The 21,387-nt window shown below is 35.3% G+C and overlaps 1 protein-coding gene across 1 annotated transcript in view; it reads left to right on the top strand.

The window, feature by feature from the left end:
- Positions 1 to 15,736, top strand: part of GPR149 (G protein-coupled receptor 149) — a 71,049-nt gene extending 55,313 nt beyond the window's left edge. The window contains exon 4 of the mRNA XM_073879969.1: positions 13,835 to 15,736. Coding sequence (XP_073736070.1) covers positions 13,835 to 14,407 — 573 coding nt within the window. The 3' untranslated portion in view covers positions 14,408 to 15,736. The remainder of the gene's footprint in view (positions 1 to 13,834) is intronic.
- The last annotated feature ends 5,651 nt before the right edge of the window (positions 15,737 to 21,387 follow it).

Here is a 21,387-nt window from a genome sequence, read left to right on the forward strand (position 1 = left end):
CATTGATCTCTCCACCAACAGCATAGTCTTGATTATCATAGCTATATTGAAGTTAGGTAGACTGATTACTCTCACTATATTCATTTTTTCAAAATAAGTTTACTAGTATTCTAGTTCATTTCCCTTTTCATACAAATTTTTGAATAATCATGTCTATATCTGCAAAAAAAATCTTGATGGGATTTTAATAGGAATTACATTAAACCTATATATCAATTTAGAAAGAACTGACATCTTCACTATATTGAGTCTTCTAGTCCACGTACATAATAGGTCTCTCCATTTATTTAGATCTTTGGTTTTTTCATAGATTTTAGTTTATATATCCTATACAGGTCTTGTTAGACTAACACCTAAGTATTTCACTTTTCTGAGCAATTGTAAATGGTACTGTATTTTTTTATTTTGATGTCCATATGTTCATTGCTACTATATAGAAATACAATCTTTAACTTGCAGGTAAACTTGATTAGTTCATTTGTTAGTTCTAGGAATTTTTGTATTCTTTGAAAATTTCTAAATAGGCCAAACATGTCACCTGCAGTTTTAGTTCTTCCTTTCTGATCTACTTTTGATTTCCTTTTTTTGACTATTGCACTGACTAGAAGTTCCAGCAGCATTTTTTTTTTTTTTTTAAGATTTTATTTGACACAGAGAGAGAGAACACAAGCAGGGGGAGCTGCAGGCAGAGGGAGAGGGGGGTAAGGCTTCCCGCTGAGCTGAGCAGGGAGCCTCATGTGGGGCTTTATCCCAGGACCGAGATCATGACCTGAGCCGAAGGCAGATGCTTAACTGACTGAAAAGGCCAGGTGCCCCACAGCAATATGTTGAAAAGGAGTGGTAAGAACTGACATCCTAACCTTGTTCCTGATCTTAAGGGAAAGCAATCTCTCACCATTAAGTATAACATTAGTTGGAGGGTTTTTAGAGATGCTCTTCATCAAAATGAGACATTTACTCTCTGTTGCTACTTTTATCATGAAAGGATGTTGAATTTTGTCAAGTCATCTTCCTATATCAATGGATATAATCATGTGATTTTTCTTCTTTAGCCTATTAATATGGTGGCTCATATCAGCTTATTTCTGAATATTGAAATTAGCATTGCAGTTCTGGAATAACCCCCACTTAATCATGGAATACAATTCTTTTAATTGACGGCTGAATTCCCTTTGCTAATGTTTGTTAAGGATATTTGCATCTAGGGGCGCTTGGGTGGCTCAGTCAGTTAAGTGTCTGCCTTCGGCTCAGGTCATGATCCCAGGGTCCTGGGACTGAGCTCCATGTCGGGCTCCCTGCTCAGCTCAGCGGGAAGCCTGCTTCTCCCTCTGCCTGCCACTCTCCCTGCTTGTGTTCTCTCTTTCTCTGTCAAATAAATATTTTTTTAAAAAAGGATATTTGCATCTATATTAATAAGTAATATAGATCTGTAGTTTTTTGTTTTTGCCTTTATTTTTGTTTGTACTGTCTGTCTAGTTTTAGTAACAAGGCAAAACTACCTTCATTTGAGAAGTGTTGCATCTTTTATTTTCAGTAAGAGACTGTGTAGAATTTATATTAATTCTCCTTTAAATGTTTGGCAGATTTCTCCAGTGAAACCATCTGGGCCTGGTGATTTCTTTTTGAGAATTTTAAAATTATGAGTTCAATTACCCTAATAGTTATAGGGCTATTCAAATTATTTATTTCATATTGGGTATATTGTTATATACCCTATATACCAGTTTGTGTTTTATAAGGAATTGGTCCATTTCTTCTAAGTTGTCAAATTTAAATGTGTAAAGTTCTTTGTAGTATTCCCTTATCTTCTGCACAGACTGTGGTGATACCCCATTTCATTCCCAATACTGGTAATTTCTGCCTTCTTTTTTTCTTTGTCACTGTTGCTAAAGGTTTGCCAATTTTATTAATCTGTTAAAAAAAAAACAGTTCTTTGCTTCACTATTTTTTCTCTTTTGTTTTGTTTTCAGTTCCATTGATTTCTGTTCTCATCCTGAGGATTTCTTCCCTTATTCTTGCTTGTATTTTATTTTGCTCTTATTTTTCTAGATTATTGAAGCAGGAGCTTACATTATTGACTTGAGACTATTCCTCTTTTCTAATGTGTGCACTTAGTGCCTTAAATTTCCCTTTCAGCACTGCTTTAGATGCATCTCACAAATTTTGATATGTTGTATTTTAATTTTCATTCAGTTCAGTGTATTTTTTTTCCCTTAAGACTTTCTGACTCATGGATTATTTAGAAGTGTCTTTACTTTCCAGAGGTTTGGAGATTTTCCTGTTATCTATTATTTATTTCTATCTTGAATCCACTGTGGCTAGAGAACACATTCTGTATAATTTTAATTCTTTTAAATTTATTGAGATTTATTTCATGTCCCAGATTTGATCTATCTTGCTATATGTTCCATGGAAATAATCTGTATTCTGCTCTTGTTGGATGGTTTTCTATAAATAAAAGTATTTCTTTCTATAAAATTTTCTGTAAATGTTGATTCGGTCATGTTAGTTGATGGTATTTTCCTATATCCTTGCTGAATTTCTGTTTAACTGTTCTATTAATTATTAAGAGAAGGGTAGTAAAGTCTCTAGCTGTAATTGTGAACTTGACTATCTCTCCTTTCAGTTCTATCAGTTTGCTTTACGTATTTTGCAACTCTGTTGTTTGGTGTATACACAGTTAGGATTGCTGTATCTTCTTGGTAGACTGATCTTCTTATCATTATTAAAATAATCCTCCCTGTCTCTTGTAATAGTCTTTGCTCTGAAGTCTATTTTATCTGATATTAATATAGCCAGTTCTGCTTCCCTTTGATTGATATTTGCATGCTATATCTTTTTCAATCTTTCAACTTTCAGCCTGCCTACAGCATTATATTTGGAGTGAGTTTCTCATAGACAGTATGTAGTTGTCATGTTTTTAATCCATTCTGGTAATCTCTGGCTTTTATTTAGCATATTTACACCATTAGGATAAAGTACTGCAGAGGAATATACTGCCTGATTAGGAGATGAAGACTGCAAAAGTAGCATTACATTATATACATCCTCCTAAACTCTTTATCTCAATTACTGGTACTAGATCCTAGCACTAGAAATCTCAAAGACATCACGGATTTCTCTCTCTTACTCACCTCCTAATAATACCTAATGGCTAATACTTAAGGAGCACTTTGTGTGAAACACTGAGGTAATCATTTTACATCCATTAACTCATTTATTCTTTTAATTTTAGAAATGAGAAACTGAGACTTAGAGAGGTAAGGATTATAGCAATAGTGACTCAACTGAGCTCTACAGCAGGTGTATGTGATTCAACAGCAATATTTTATCATGACCCTCCCCAGTCTCAAATTTTGCCTTTGCAACTCCCCTAGAGTCCATCCCACATTTGTCATTTCTATTACCGGTATTGATACTCAGATTCCCTTTCCTTTTGCACACAATGATTTTAAAAACCTGCTAACAGGTCTCCCTGACACCATGGTCCCCTTCCTCCAATCCATCTTTCACAGGGTCCCCCATTATCTTCTTAGACTTTCTAAGTGGGATAGTGGAAAACATGGGGAATCTGAGCTGAGTTAAGACCACAGTTCAAAACTTAACTTTGTTTGTAACCTAAGCAAGTTGGTTTACCTCTCCACACCTCAATCTGCTTATCTGTAAAATGGAAATAATTTTATCTCCTTATAGATTATTGTATTAAATTAGATTTCACATGTAAAGTGCCAAGTGCACTGCCTGCACATAGAAGACTTCCATATATCTTAATTTCTTTCCTTCCCATAAATGTGAAAACAAAAATCATTTCACCCTTGCCTATGGAATAGAATCAAAACTCATTACCCTGGTGTACAGGGTTCTTCACCCCAGGCCCACCTCTATGTCTAGTCTCATTTCCTTGTACTATGTCATTCCCCTCAAATTCCATTTGCCTTTGCTCTTACTATTCCCTCATTCTGGAATACATTTTTCTTCCTTTCTGCCTACTGAAATTATCTTTTAGGACCCTATTTAGAAACCATTTTCTCAAGTATCTTCTCAAATTACTCCTTTCACTTCCTAGTGTGAATGAATTAATCCCACCTCTCCCTTGTTCCCACAGGATATAGTGGGTTCTAACTGGATTAGGAGAATGAGGTATTATTCATATTGTATCACAAACATCATGACTTGAAGTAGCAGAACGGCTAAGAGCAGAGGGTTTGAGACAGATAATCCTGGATTTGGATTTGACTATGCCATTACCTACTTATATTTATATCCTCATGACTCAATTATGTTATCTATAAAATTGGAATAATGAGTATCTCTATTTTATGAGGTTGATATGAAAATCAAGTAAGAAAATATATATAAAGTGCTTAGTAAGAAGTCTGATATATGGCTTGTGTTTAGTAGAATCAGTAAATATTTGTTATGATGAATATCAATCCTAAATTTGTTACTCAGTTGTGAAACTTTTCATCATTTAAAAAAAAGCTTAATTTACAGTTTGAAGATTTGTGAGGATTTAATGGGACATGTGTTAAAACACCTAGCACTTTCTATGATACATGGTGCCCTTTTATAAAGGCCCTTATTTTCTTGCCCTTACTCTCTTTTCCTTGAGTAATTCATGTGTCCTCCTTATTCTAGTGTACTAAACATTTAAATAAAGGTGGCAAGATGACACAGGAATATTTTAGATGTTGAATATATGAAAATATTGCAGTCTCATGGTTTTAAATAAAATTCCAAAAATATTATTAAAACTATACTTTATTGTTTTTCTCACACAGTTCTCATTCTCCCTGCTATTTTTGTTTTAGTGTCTTTATCTTCTCTTCTCCCCTAAACCATCTTAGATGGTCTCTTTGACTTAATTTCTCAATGTCTGTACTTTTAGATGCCTAAAAGTCACCTAAATAACCTAAAGATCATCTATATGACTTTTAGATTAAAATTGTCAGTCACTTGGGTTATTCATTAGTTAGTGATAGAATTCTAGTTTCCAGGGCAGAAAACCCATGATCTGGATGGGTTATCCAGATAACCCATCTGGATGGGTTAGCATCCAGGATGCTGGATAAAGCAGATTTATTTTAAAGTTACAACATGGTATATTGGAAAAGAGCACTTAACTGGGCATTGAGACACCTGTCCTACTACCATTACTTAAGTGACCCCAGGAAAGTGGCTTCACCTTTCTGGCTGTCAATTCTCCCTTTATAAAATGAGAAATCAGAACTCTGTGGTTTCTGGTTAAGTGCTATGATTTTACATGTTATAATATGTCTTTCTTAAGTTGAGTGATTCAGATAACACAATACCTCACCTTGTTAGGAGAGAAATTTGGAGCAACTCTTTTATATTATAATTTCACCCTGAATTCACCTAGAGGCTTATAGTGAGGAAATAAAAAGTTCAAAATGCCCAAGGTCAGTAAGTCTGAATCAATTATCAGAGCGGATTATTTGTGCTAATGTGTTTACATGGCATGCTCCTCTCTTCCTGAAACATTTGTGAGGTTTAGAGACTACTTTTCATTTTCAAATAAAAAAGCTCCCAGCCACCTATGCTCAGGAGTACAGCAATAATGGATTTTCACTATTCCTGACAGCATATGCTAATTCACAGACTTTTAAATGGAAAGAAAGCAGAGACTATGAAATGACTAGTTTTATACTCTCTGAATCTTATCGTTTCTTTTTATCATGCAGTAAAAGTTCACATACAATTCGGTCCCATAATATTCTATTTTATTTTTATAAAAAGGGTATGTTCTAATATGACTTTCGGATGCATTTGTAATTATCATTTATTATATAGGGCTGTTAAATATAAAAAATTAATATTAAATAGCAATACTTTTGAAAGATGATCTTATTTTTTCTGCTTTAGGAAATTAAAATATGGAATCTAAAAAATCTACGAGGTCAGTGTTGCATATTCATTCATTTATGCACACATTTATTTATTCAACAAGTATTTTTTGAGGGCCTACCATGTGTCAGGCACTGGTATAGATTGTAGAGAAAATAAAGACCCCCAAGAAAATGTTCCTTTCCCTGGAAATTATATTCTATGTGGATTTGACAAAAATGCCATGCAGTTCCGGTCTCCAGAAGAAAACGGGCAGTTGCAGAACTTTGCAAATGTTTCATTACGTGTTTGCACAAAACACTGTATTAATTTCGTAGGGCTTCTGTAACAAATTACTGCAAACTTAAGATAGTTTAAAACAACAGAAATCTATCGTCCCACATTTCTGGAAGACAGAAGTTCAAAGTCAAGGTGTCAGCAGGGCTATGCTTTCTTGGTTTACAACAGAATAACTCTAAGTGCCATCTCTTTCTTCACATGGCCATCTTCCATCTATGTGAGTCTGTATCCAAATTTCTCTTTTCTTAAAAGGATACCAGTCACTGGATTAGGGCCCACCCATATCCACTATGACCTCATATTAGTTTATGGGTCTTGAAAAGACCCTATTTCCAAATAACATCATATTCATAAGGTACAGGTAGATACAAATTTTGGAGGGGACACACTAGTCAACCCAGTACAAAGATGAAGATAAATTAAATCAATAATAATGGGGTTTTTTTTTGTTTTACCTCCTCACAATTAATATTAACTTTCCCTTAAGATTTAATGCCTTTACTTTTAGTCTCATTTTGAAATTATTCTTCAACTTTTTGAATGGCTTTCAAATCTGTGGATTACATTGTAGTTTGTAACTCAAATTACATAATATTTTTTTCTGAAGTGGGATTCTTTATTGGAACTTAATGTTTACCTTGACAGATTGTTGGACTCAAATGTCTATAATAGTTTTTGCAGTAAAATTAGTGAGGAGAATCTGGCTCATTACAGACCCTGGTCACTTTATTTTGTCTGTTTAGGACTAGATGATCCTTTTCCTTTCTGATAATTTAAAATATTTATTTTTCTTGTCAAAAGTGCCATTTGCTACTCTTTAAAAAATTCGAACAGAAAATAAACTATACCCCAGTTGGGACTCTTATTCTAAACAATCAAACTATAAGGGCAAAATTTTGAGACAGTACCCTGCACCTACCTTGTTTCCTCACTTCTAACCTAAAAATAGCACAAACCCAAAATGCAGTGTTGATTCACAAACCCCAAATGCAGCACAAACTCCAAAGTGACTACCAAACTGAACTCTGAGCTATCATCATAGGCAACCCCACACCCTGGAAGCCCTTCTAGTAATATTTTGCACTCTGCCTCCTCTATTACCTGATAAAACTTCCACAAGCAAAATCATCATCATCATTGAACAACTTAGATATATAAAACATAAATGTTGAAGTCCTCCCCCCATCCACTTTCAGATGAAATAACTGTTTGGAATGTAGCCTTTCAGATCTTTTCTGTGCCTAGAATATATATGTGTGCTGTGTGTTTATATATCTTTTATTCCTACACATGTATAATTTGCTGAAACATGTTCTGGGAGATCTTTTTCTACAAGAAAGTTGGATCATACTTTACATATTGTTTTGTAACTTGCTATTATCACTCAAAGTGTATTGAAATTATTTTACCCGGGCAGAACTTACAGCTTTACTTCATTCTTTCAAGACAGTTTTCCAGTACATTTAGGTTATTTCTATTTGGGGACTTACAACAGTGCTGAAATAAACAATAGTATGTGTTGACATTTGGTGGTGGAACTGACTCAGAAATAGGATTGCTGGTAAGTATATGTAGTTTTATTTTATAATCAATCAAAATGTACTCTAAAGTTGGTATCTATCATTTTATTTCTTCATTTCTCTCTCTTTTTTGTGGAGGGCAATCTGAGGTGCTAAAAATGACCCATTGGTTTTACTTACATATTTTTGATTATTGGTGAAATTGAGCTTGTTTCCATGTGTTTATTCTCCACTTGTAGTTCTTTATTTATGTATGTATTTATTTATTTAAAGATTTTATTTTTTTATTTGGCAGAGAGAGAGAGAGCACAAGCAGGGGGACTGGCAGGCAGAGGAAGAGGGAGAAGCAGGCTCCCCACTGAGCAGGGAGCCTGACGTGGGGCTGGATCCCAGAACCCTGTGATCATGACCGGAGCCAAAGGCAGATGCTTAACCGACTGAGCCACCCAGGCACCCCATGTAGTTCTCCCTCTAATTGCTTTGCCCACTTCCTTTTTTTCTCCAGGGATGTTTATCTCATTGATTTGGAGAAACTCTCTATAACTATTAAACTTTGCCCTTTGTATGCTGCAAATATTTTCTCCTCAGATGCCATTTGTTTTTTACCTTTGCTTTCAACATATATTTCTATAGAGACATTTTCAATTTTTCGCAATCAAATCTGTCCCTCTTTTAACATTTCTGATTTTCATTCCAGATTTGTAAAGGTCTTTTTCACACAGCATTTTAAAACCATTATTAAGACTCAAGAAATTATTTTTTCATATAACATGAAAAGGAATCTAATTTAATTTTGTAATGGAAAGCCATTTGATTCCTTTCTTATTTTGAAATGACATCTTTGTGATATACTATATTTTGTTTCTTGACTGCTTAATTGTCTTTCCATTAACAACCTGTATTAATTACTGTAGCTTCATATTATGTTTATAAATCTACCTTATTAGTCTGTTTCCAAAATTTCTTGGTTATACATAAGCATTTATTCTTGCAGATAAATCTTAGGAGGAACTTTTCATGTTCTAAAGTAAAATTCCATTGGTATTCTATTAAGTTTTTTATTAAAATTGTATTAAATCAATAAAATAAAATAAAATTGCCAGATTTACAATAGAGTTTTTCCATGTGGAAACACTGTTTCTTTTGTCTATTTATTCAGGGTTTCTTTCATTATAGTGTTTTTTTTATATTGTTCTTACATATTTCTATAATTTTGTTACATTTTGAGTGGGACCTTTTTAAAATATATTTTTTAATTGGTAACTGCTATTGATGTCTTAACATTTACCTACAATTTAGCAATCTTGCACAACTCCCAAATTAGTTCTTTTTTAGAGTCCCTTCTTTAGAATTTCTAAGTAGACAACATTTTCACATGAAAATGATAATTTTATTTCTTCCTGCTCAATATTTTTTTTTTTAAGATTTTATTTATTTATTTGACAGAGAGAGACACAGCGAGAGAGGGAACACAGCAGGGGGAGTGGGAGAGGGAGAAGCAGGCTTCCCACTGAGCAGGGAGCCTGATGTGGGGCTCGATCCCAGGACCCTGGGATCATGACCTGAGCCGAAGGCAAATGCTTAATGACTGAGCCACCCAGGCGCCCCCTGCTCAATATTTCTTGACTATTATTGTCTAGCTAGGATCTCTAGAACAATGCTAAATAATAGCACTGATATCAAGCATTTCTTTTCATCTATAAAAATTGAACCTTGCCCAGGTCTCCTTTTCCCTCACTCCACCTAGGTTAAGTGCTTTTATTCCATATTCTTAAAACTCTCCAGCCTGGATCTATTGTAGCACAAGTCACATGGAAATGTAATTGTTTATGAGGTTGGTATTTGTGTATTCTATGAACTCAAGATATGACAGCCTCTTCGTTCCATTGCTATAGACCTACCAGCTAACCCAGTCCTAATACACAATAGTGGTTCAGTTAGTCTGTTCTCTTCTCATCTCTCTCCATTTTAGTCTGCCCTCCATATCCTAAAAGAGGTGGAAATTCTGTTGATTTTACACAAATTGTTAGATGTCTCCCTGAATCTCTATCCCTTTACTTCTCCCTTCATTCAAGCTCTTGTTTTCCCTCACCTGGAGGAATGTTTCTTTAACTTAAATAATAGGTCTCTCTGAAAGGAAAAAAAAATCTATGAATCTTACTGTTGAATCAAATTTTTATGATTTTGCTTAAAGATATGCAAACAATATTTGGTAAAACTTACATTTATAGTTTCTTATACAAATCTAAAACCAAAACAAATTTATACATTAAATACTTTCATAACCAGTAACATTAAAATTGCAATTTAGGCTTAAAGTGACAGTACCATTTTGCTGAAATTAACATGTCAATTTTGAATAGTGCAAAGATGCATGCTCAGATCTGCTTCTATATAATCTGTCTCTGTGTTTTTACTTCTGTGACTGTCAAATGGAGACTATCCCTTTGAATAAGAATGTTACACAGTGTAATTTTTTAAAAAGATTTATTTATTTATTTGAGGGAGAGAGCGAGCACAGACCCAGGTGCATGCGAGTGGGGGGAGGAGCAGAGGGAGGAAATCTTTAAGCAGACACCGTGCTGAGCATGGAGCCCAATGTGAGACTCTAGGGCTTGATCTCACAACGCATGAGATCATGACCTGAGCCAAAACTGAGTCTGACATTTAACCGACTGAGCCACGCAGGTGTCCCTCACCGTGTAATTTTGATAACTCAAGACTTTGTGTAGTATTTCAGAATAACATACTTCATATTTAGCTAAACTCTGGCACTGTGCAATTCTTAATGAGATGTCATTTGATAACTCAGTAAAGCTTGTTTGTACATTTAAGTTAGCATGAGAGAGTTATTGAAATCTGCATTATGTGGATGTATAATATCAGATGGAAAAATTCTTTATCACATTTTTTAAAAGATATTATTTATTTATTTCACAGAGAGAGACACAGCGAGAGAGGGAACACAAGCAGGGGGGCATGGGAGAGGGAGAAGCAGGCTCCCCGCTGAGCAGGGAGCCCGATGGGGGGGCTCGATCCCAGGACGCTGAGATCATTGACCTGAGCCCAAGGCAGATGCTTAACGACTGAGCCAACCAGGCGCCCTATCACATTTGCTTTTATATTAGCTCCTCACCAGTGATGCGAGTTGGTACAGATAAAGACATGGTTATACTGTTGATGCTCTAGTGAAGGTTCTTTTAAGATATACATGCCAATACCGCTGAGTACTATCTGATGACTCAGTTTTCTCATCCCTTTTTTCTTTTTTAAACTAGTATACTCCATCGGACTTTGTTTACACAGTATACTACGTCAAAGAGAAAATAATTTTTTTAAGTACTGAGATGGGTTGTTTTTTCTTCTTATAATAAAGTATAACGTAAGGAAGTCCAGCTTTTATATTACTAGTTCTCAGAATGAAGGAGGTTGTGTCTATAATTCACATTATTAAATGACAATTTTTCTGACTAAATAGTATTTCAGTCCAATTTTATTTAAAAAAACAGAAATTTCTGTCTTTGATAAAATTTTTCTCAAGATGGGAAGTTTTTAATTTGGCTCTTCCACTCATGATTTACCACTCAGAAAGCAACGCTTTTAATACTGTAAATCTTTTCTTAAGATCAATTTCAAATGCCACCCCTGTATGAAATCTCTTTACCAAAAGTGGTCATTCCTGGACTCCATAGAGCTTGGTTCCTATCTCTACCAAAATAGTTGGAACTAAAATTTTATTTTCTTTCTTTTTTTTTAAATTTTTATTTATTTATTTTTTAAAATGTTTAAAAGATTTTATTTATTTATTTGAGAGAGAGAATGAGATAGAGAGCATGAGAGGGGGGAGGGTCCGAGGGAGAAGCAGACTCCCTACTGAGCAGGGAGTCTGATCCCAGGACTCCAGGATCATGACCTGAGCCGAAGGCAGTCACTTAACCAACTGAGCCACTCAGGCGCCCTAAAATTTTATTTTCTTTCTTACATGCTTTTGTCACCCAATTATACAAACATACCTATGATAAAGTTTAATTTATAAATGAGGCACAGTAAGAGATGAACAGAAATAACTAATAAAATGGAACAATTATAACAGTACATAAAACCTGTGTGAATGTAATCTGTCTCTCTCAAAACATCTTATTGTACTATATTCATTCCCTTCTTCTTGTGATGATAAAATACCTACATGATGAGACGAAGTGAGGTGAAGGACGTAAGCACTGTGACACAGTGTTAGGTTACTACTGACCTTCTAACCATAGGGCAGAAGGAGGATCCTGTTTTTAGACCAAACTTGATTGTGGGTAAATGAAATTGTGAAAAGTGAAAATGTGGATAGGGAGGACTACTGTAATACTCAGCAAATGTTTATGAATGGATAAATAAAAAATAAATGAAGGCCCTTTCCCCTTTGCCAAAAAGTTGCTACCACTCAAACAATGCTTTGGTACAATAATGAGCCTTAGTATTGTTCCTCTGTTTCTCCTGCTTCAGTTGCACATGTGAAGTTGGTGAAGTTTTTTGCTTCAGCAGAAGAGTAAACTGAACTTTATAGTGTAAGTTTTCAAAATTTTCAGCCCTTTAGGGTAAAAGGCCCTACAGTTAGGTTCCCAGGACCCTTTATGGATAAAGAGGATTCAAGACTTCTCCGTAGCAAATAACTAGAAAAGACTGGTAACATGTCTCACACACCCTAAGACTATATTTTTCATTGTCCCTAAATTCAAAGAATTGGGCATGAAGGCACCCGAATGAATCTCATGATAAATCCTCCCTTAAAATTTTCTCTTAGTAGAAGAGAATCCAAATTGTAGTCCTAGGTTTCCTCCAGCCACACTTAGGTCCAGATACAAAATACCCAAGGCAAATAGGGTGACCAGCTATCCTGGTTTTTCTGAAACTGAGAGGTTTCCTGAGATGCAAGAATTTCAGTGCTAAAGCTGGCATAGTTATAGGCAAACAGGAAGGTTGATCATCCTAAATTGGCAAAATACCATGAACCCTCATGCCAATTCCCCTGTAAAGACACATTTAAGGTAATCCAGTTAGTAACTCAGCTTTTTAGGTAATCGGCACACGTATAAAAAGTGTCTGTTAACCATTTTCCTTCCCCTTCTTTTTCTGGACTACGATATTTCTTTAGTTAGGGATTGCAAACCTTATAATGCAACAGAATCACTTGGAGGGCTTGCTCAAATAGATTGCCCCAAAGTTTCTAATTCAGTAGGTCTGGAATAGGGCTCAAAAATCTGCATTTCTTACAAGTTATCAAGTAATGCTGATGACACTAGTCTGGGGACCTAGCTCTGAGAGCATTGCTCCAGAAGTTTGGTATCTTCTGAGACTAACATGTAATCAAAAAAGAAAACAAGTCAACTGAAAGTATGAAGATATGAATAATATAAAATGCAGGCTATAATAAGATTTAGTCTGTTTTCTTTCATTTCTTAAGCACTTATCAGTGGTGAGTACAGATTTTAAAAAATCTTAACATACGAAGTTTTAAATAAAATATAAAAGGTTCTAACCTTCAAGAAAGTTTTTGCAGAGATGTGGGGGAGTTCTCTATTATTGGGTTTACTTTAATGACTGTGATTTCTCTGTTGAAAAGTAAGCACAGTGTAGCACCATTCTGGGGACATTTGGTTCCTCTTCTGAATGCTCAAACCTAACAGCTGAAATATACTTTATACTTAATCTGAATCATAGTTTCACAATTCATTCTCTGTGACATACTAAACAGGAAAAAAGTGCATTTTGATGACACAGTCTGCATTTCTTTCAACCTATGCAAACTTTTTAATGTAACAAAACTATAAAAGCAATTCCAGATTATAAAAATGCATTTGATTTTATGCCCATATTCTGCCTTTGGAAGCATCTACTGCTGCCCCCATCAGTATACAAATTTTGCCTTAAACTATGGGAATATGTCCTCTTTCTTCAAAGAAAGGTTCCTGATTGTCCTCATTTAGATGTTATATTTGACCTGGGAGAAACTGAGCTCTAGTGCTTTGATGGCAGAATTTAAATCCCATTGATAAAGGTTTCTAGGGAAATGGGCCTGAAATAGAAAAAACTCTACCATACTGATGAGTAAAGTGAATTTCTAAAATGTCCTAATTTCAGAAACTAGTTTTCAATAATAACAATTTTGTTTTCGTCCCCAGCGTTCTGGTGGTGCCCTTGCCATTCCCTTGTGTGCATTCCAGGGGACCGTGTCTCTCCAAGCACCTACGGGGAAAACCCTATCTCTTTCTACCTATGAGGTAAGTGCAGAAGGACAAAAAATAACCCCAGCCTCTAAGAAAATAGAAGTCTATCGATCCAAAAGTGTTGGCCATGAACCGAACTCAGAAGATTCTCCCTCTACATTTGCGGACACCAGTGTGAAAATACACTTGGAAGTTCTCGAAATTTGTGATAATGAAGAAGCCTTGGACACTGTGTCAATCATTAGCAACATCAGCCAGTCCTCTACACAGGTCAGATCTCCATCCCTACGCTACTCACGGAAAGAAAACAGATTTGTTTCTTGTGATTTAGGGGAAACAGCCTCATACTCTCTCTTTTTACCCACGAGTAATCCCGATGGTGATATCAACATCTCCATTCCGGACACTGTTGAAGCACACAGGCAGAACAGTAAAAGGCAGCATCAAGAAAAGGACGGCTACCAGGAGGAAATCCAGCTGTTAAACAAAGCTTACAGAAAAAGAGAGGAAGAAAGCAAGGGTAACTAGTGATCATTTGGTCTAATAAGGCAAGAATGGGTCTACAAGTTCAAACTGCTAAACTAACAATTTGGTTCTGAGGCTATTTGATTTCCTTTATTACTTGTTGGTTTACATAAGCATTACAGATTTAGTAGTTAACGGTTTTTAGGGCAAGCAGCTGGAACTAGCATAAACACTTAAGTGCTTTTGATGTATTACCTGTAGATCACACACTGTGGTAATTAAAAGATTCATTTCTTATCTGATTCCTAAAGCTGTTTTCTAGATTAAATATCAGCCTCATTTACTAATGTTTTTGCCGGTTGGTCACCCTCATAAATTCAATGAATATATTGTTCACATCTCATGTTTCAACACATAATGCTGGCCTTTATCATAAGGGGCAAGAAGATATTTTGGGAATGGAAGAAATGTAGAAAAACTCTAAGTTGTATTTAAAGAGACTTGCCTACATGTGCCTAGCAAGACAAGCTTATTACAGTTACTGCTTTAGATTTACAACCATGTCTAGGAAATATATTTTCATGTAAAATGGCAAACTAGCTAGCTTCCAACTTTGAAACATGCATGCCCATACTCTGTAAATAGTTGTTTCCTTCATTTCTGTAAAGTTCAAATTGCTTACTAAATGTTCTTCTTCCTTTCTCTCTTAAATGTAAGTATTCTCCTTTCATCTTTTCATTATGTCAAGACTTCCCTTGAAACAAAATATTGTGTTACAAGTGGAATTAGTAATCCATAACTCAAACATTATTGTAAATGTTTTAAATGTACACATTATCATTTCTAGAATTGTTTTATTTGAATGGAAATTGGGGAAAAGCACTTCCAGATTAAGTTCTGTGAGGTATGCTCAATTAGATTAACAAAGTTTTGGGTAAAGCAGAGGAAAATCCACTAAGTAAAAAAATAAAAGTATGTTTCTAAAGCTGCAGATTTGGCAAACTTTTTTCTTTTTTTTTAAGATTTTATTTATTTACTTAACAGAGAGAGAGAAAGAGTGAGAGTAGGAACACAAGCACGGGAGTGGGAGAGGGAGAAGCAGGCTTCCTGCCAAGCAGGGATCCTGTTTCGGGGCTTGATCCCAGGATCCTGGGATCATGACCTGAGCCAAAGGCAGATGCTTAACGACTGAGCCACCCAGGCGTCCCTTGGCAAACTTTCTTAGGCATTCTTGAAGTATAGAAAATTTTAGTAAAACTATTGTTCTAATTTTAGGTGCTTTTTAGTTTTTTTCTCAAAGGCATGTATAGCTCAAGCAAATTCATATATTTTATTAAATGAGTGTAAGGTATACATTTCAACACTAATTTTAAAATGTGTTACATTGTAAAAATGCAGGAATCACCTTGTCAGAATATTAGTAATGTATATTTCAAAAATTATAAAGTGATTTCACTTCAAAATGCTTTATTCTGATCTTTCTTTAAACATACATTAAATGTATTACTTAAATGTTTATTTTCCAAAGTTATTGAGTTGACATTTTACGTGGTATTTGACTTTGTGCACCGCCACACCTCACTCACATATCTTATTTACTATTTACAGACTGAGTGAATAATTTTTCTAAATGATTTATTTTGGTTTCTATTTTATTATACTGAATCAGAATTCTAAATTACTTGATATGGGGTTTTCAGACTGTTTCATCTTCAGATCTTTTTTTTTTTTTGCCATCAAGAACTCATTTTCAAAGTAATTAGCTCAATGGACTTTATCTCTCATTTAATCTCTCAATATCTCCTCTTCTAAGCTTGGGAAGCAAAGGTAATGCCATTAGTAAAGTTTGTAAAGCAAGCCTCAAATAATGCATAACATATAAATTCAAATTCAAATATGCTATCATTAAAAATATATTTTATTTAAAAAGACTTTTTATATCCCTAAAATTGAGGGCTATTTTGTTTCTTTAAAAGATTTATTAATTTTAGAAAGAGAGAGAGAGTGGGGGGATGGGTAGAGGGAGAGAGAGAATCCTGAAGGAGACTCCCCACTGAGCGCAGAGCCCAATACTCTGCTATAAGCTGGGCTCAATCCCAAGACCCTAAGATCATGACCTGAGCTGATAACAGACTGAGCCACCCAGGTGCCCCAAAATGGAAGGCTATTTTAACATAATGACAAATGGCCTGATCAAATACTATAAATTAATGGCATTGAATGCCTGTTATAAAAGCAAAAGTTGAATATTCTAATAATGCTTTGTAAAAGGTAAGCTGTGATATATTAAATTTAGATGTATAATTTTATGAAAGAGAAAGGTGATTTTGTTGCTTTAAAGTATAATTTTTGGCAGCTAGGAAATTAGAAACAGAAACATAATAAAATTGAAGAAAATAATAAAGATTTCAATAGAAATAAATCCTTTATAACTGGCACAGCTCTTTAGTGCATGGAGAAGATGATGTAAATCAAGAATTAAAGAGCACAAGAACTGGATTGGAAGACAGTAATATTCCTTTTTCCCTCTTGTGTACTATTTTCTTTTCACTGGACTTGGGCCTGTGCTGGGAGAACTGGAAAAATAAAAAACAAAACAAAACAAAAAAAGTAGGATATTTCCATTTAATTTCTCTTGGCTATTGAATCAACTATACACTGGATCCACTTAAAAGTTCTGCTATATTAGGGACGCCTGGGTGGCTCAGTCAGTTAAGCATCTGCCTTCCGCTCAGGTCAGGGTCCTGGGATCGAGCCCCACATTGTTGTTGTATCATCGTTGTCATCCAAGCCAATTGCAGTTGAAGCTATAAGAAAAATCTATAGGGGCTATGACTAAGCATTGAATGGCTCCTCCCAATCCTCATTTAGAAACAGTAAAGGTAAGTAAGCTACATCAGTATAAAGTGTACTTACTCTTTATACTGATTATGATTATAAAAATGTGTTTCTGGTATAGGAAATACCCTTATAGAAATCTTGTGCTATATTTAAATAGCTTACCCTGTTATATTTTATTAGTAGTAAGTACTATATTTCATATAGTTGATTTCTCTATAAACTGATGAATCTGAAGACAAAAACTACTTATTATCTAATAAAAATATCACCATCTGGTGGTGACTCCTACAAACTGAAAAGACATAATATCTATGACTCCCAGTTAATATAAACACATGTATAATCCCAAAGAGTTGTGACTGACCAAGGTAACCATTTTGAAGACCACAGCATTTTTCAGAATATAATAAAAATCATTTGGTTATACATTACTTGGAAGCTTTTCTCAATATGGTTCTTTAGTATTGGATTTCATTAGATTTTCTCTTAGTTTCTTATTCTATTCAGCTACTTTCATTAATTTATTCATTATAACATTTAATGAATGCCTACTATATGCTAGAAATTATTCTAGGTACTTAGGATCATGACTGTGAACAAAATCAAAACACATACACACACATAAATGAGTTTGAGCAAACTGCAAATTTAGAGAACACAGTCCACACAAGACTTCCCTCACTCTGACACCAACTGCAAGTTTAGGATATCTCCCAAACCACTACCAGTTTCCATAATTCCCTAGAAGGACCCACAGGACTTACAGAAAGCTATATTGTCACAGTTATAGTGCATTACAGGTAAAGGATATAGATTAAAATCAGCCAAGAAGAGAAGCACATACAACAGAATCCAGACAAAGTCTAAATGTGGAGCCTTGTTGTCTGCTCCCCATGGAGTCATGGACAGCATTACTTTCCCAGACATCAATGTAAGACAACATACAAGGAGTATTGCCAAGAAGGAAAGCTCATTTGAATCTTGGTGTTCGGAGTCTTTGTTGGGACTCCATCATGGTAGGAGTAGGGGTAAGCAAGGTTCACTGCTCACATGACTGATTTCCAGCTGCTAAAGAAGTCAAGTTGATAAAGAATGACACAAAGCCCCTACCCTAAATCACACTGTTACTATTTGGCTGATTTATGGCCCCAGACTCTTATAAAGCGACATGTTTCAGGGGCTTAGAGGCAACCTCCTCCAAAGGGGAGAGGCCTCTTTCTGGATGGGTTAAGGTCCACAATATACCATACATTTATACATGTATATATCATACCATATTTACATACCATACATGTATACATGTATATATCTCAGGTAATGTTAAATGAATTGACAGAAAGTAGGTACCAGTGGTAATAAATATAATAAGAAAAAAATGAAAATAATGGGACAATGATGGAAGGAGTGCTTTTTCAAACACTTTAGTTAGGAAAGGCTTCACTGATAAGGTAATATTTCATCAGTCAAATAAAGTGATAAAACATACTATGTATCTAGGGAAATCATAGTTCCGGCAAAGGGAATATCAAGTTCCCAGAAGTGGGAGTATGCCTTTTGTATTTTGTGAAACCATCCATTAGGTCAATGTAAATGCAGATGAGTGAGAAAGAGAAAAAGTGATTGGAAATAAAGACAGATAAGGGCAGGGAGACAGATCATCAGTGCCTTGCAGGCCAGGTAGGACTTTGAATCTTACTCTAAATGAGGTGGGAAGTAATTGGAAGGTTCTGAGCAAAGGAATGACATGTTTGAATACAAAATCCACTGTCTGTTGTCATCAAGGGGAAAAGACTATGCAAGTACAAATATGATTACAGAAGAAACAGGAGGCGATTTTAGCAGTCTGAGTTAGAGATGATATTTGCTAGGATTAGGGTGATAGCAGTGGAGATGGTGATGTATTATATCTGACTCAATAAATAGGAAGGATTTCCTTGGTAACTAAATAAATTACATTACTTCCTAAATGTTTTTCTATGGAGCCTGTAACTTGAGGGAAAATATTACCTCTGGCATCTATTTTCTGTTAATACCTTGGAAAATCCCAATGTTTCTAATGTCTTCCATATATCACAGAGGCTAGAAGCCTGCAAACTGTATTTTCCAGTCTCTCTTGCCAGCAAGTTTCAGGTTTGGCAACTGCCAGAGAGAGGCATTTGTGCAAGATTTGGAAGATAGAGTTGAAGAAAAGCAGGAGCAGTTAAATGAATGTTCCCTACCAGTTGAGGCTTTCTCCTCCAAGATATGGTTCAGGGGTCTAGGCTCTTTCTATTTGGCAGTTCCACCTTTTCATTTTTTATGATCATTACCCTCGTCCGTATTAAGCTGGCAGGAGGAGAAAGGGCATGGAGGATCCTGCAAGGACTGCTCCAGGCATGGCCTGGAAGAACAGCACCTCAGCCACTGCAGCTTCTGCTACATTGGAGACATCTCAAATACAGCCATCCCTAAATTCAAAAGACATTGTGAAATATATCTGTCTGTGCACATGAAGAAGACACCTAAATTTGGTGAACAGCTAGCTAGCCAGTCTCTGCCACATGCTATGACCCCAACTAGACAATCATATACCACACTATAATAGAACGTAAATAGTGCACCCTTCCTGGTGTCATGAGATGCAGAGATACTGCATACCATAATCCAAGAATGGTACATCTTCCCAAGTTTGAGTTATTTGGCCTTGACTCTAGACCAGACTATACTGCTCCAAACCTAGGTCAATTTGTTTATATGATCTCTTCTCCAGTTACGATACAAAGAAAATCATATTTGTATGTCTTTCCTACAGTCTTGGGATCTCAACTTCAAAATGCATGAAGAACACATGCACAAACACTCACATATACAAAAACACATGTTTTCTCAAGAATAAGCAGGAACTTGCTGGCATTGGGCAGTCAAAATCCCAATACAAAATTTCCACAATGACAATCTTTTGCAATATTATGCAGAAAAATTTAGATTCCTGGGTTCATATCATCCTGAAGCACTTTGTTACAGAGGAAAATCTTTACCTTCATAATAGCATGGTCTCACTGAGTAATTTTTCCAGAAAAAAAAATATATCTGAAGCAAATTTTAGTTTCTACCACTTGGCGGGAATACAATTCCCATGTGAGGGTCAAAAAATATTAGGGTTTGGACAAATCCGTGGTCACCTGGTTACAGTAGTAAAGATACATAACTACTTGTTTAATTAATAGAAGTCTTAAGATGTTGTATTTTCATTATTTAGAAGAAAATTCATTGATTAAAAATTTTTTTCTCAGTACTCACTCATAATATTTTTTTCCTAAATTCCCAAATTTTCTGCTTACATTAGACAGAGAAAAATCCACTAATTTAATGAGATTATGTAGTTTTCAAGGGAAACTATGTTATGCAAGATGAGAAGATCTTTAACATGGATCCTGGAATCCATTTTTTTTTCTTTTCATGAGAAACAGATGGAGTTAGCAGACAGTGACAATAATTCATAGTTAGGATGACAAAATGTCTGGTTTGCCTGGGATAGTCCCAATTTACAACTGGTTTTCTGGCATAGCAATTAATAGCATCTGCTTTAACTTAGAGAATTAATTAATTAATTAAAAATTAAGTTAATAGAGAATTTAAAAAATTCTCTTTCAGTATTTTGAGTGAAATAAGAAAATTATGATTGGATATCATCAAGATCTATCCTGAAAGAAGGTACTAAAAGGAGGACAAGAATGTCATGCCTTCAGAAACTTAGCTTAAAGGTGAGGACATCCCCACTCCTGCTAACCGTAAAATACCCCAAATCACAAAGAAAGCAGTGCCTCTGGAGCTACTGAATGTTTGGACAATTAAATTCAAAGAGGAAGCTGAAAACAGATAATACCTGCATTTGACAGAGAATAAAGGGACAGAAAATTCTCTGATTTATCTCTGCCTCTTACTGAGATATTTACAGTTCACTGCAACTAAAAGCATCAAAGTATGCTCTGGACACTGGTTATGTTAACTTTTCTCCTGCAAATTTCTCTACTCTTCTCCATCCTACTCTCTGCACCAAGTGACTGACTTGCACCAACCATGTAAACAGACAGAAGCAAATGCTCCCTGCTTCCCACTGGGTTTGGCCAATGGGGACTTCCAGCAAGAGATCAGAGACAAAGAGAGTGAGGTCAGGATATTTATTCCTCTTTCCCTGAAAAATCACCTTGGACTGGATCTTA

The sequence above is a fragment of the Callorhinus ursinus genome, unplaced genomic scaffold, assembly GCF_003265705.2.
Source record: "Callorhinus ursinus isolate GAN/ISIS: 27379988/994484 unplaced genomic scaffold, GSC_fseal_2.0 scaffold1, whole genome shotgun sequence".
Taxonomy (NCBI): Eukaryota; Metazoa; Chordata; class Mammalia; order Carnivora; family Otariidae; genus Callorhinus; species Callorhinus ursinus.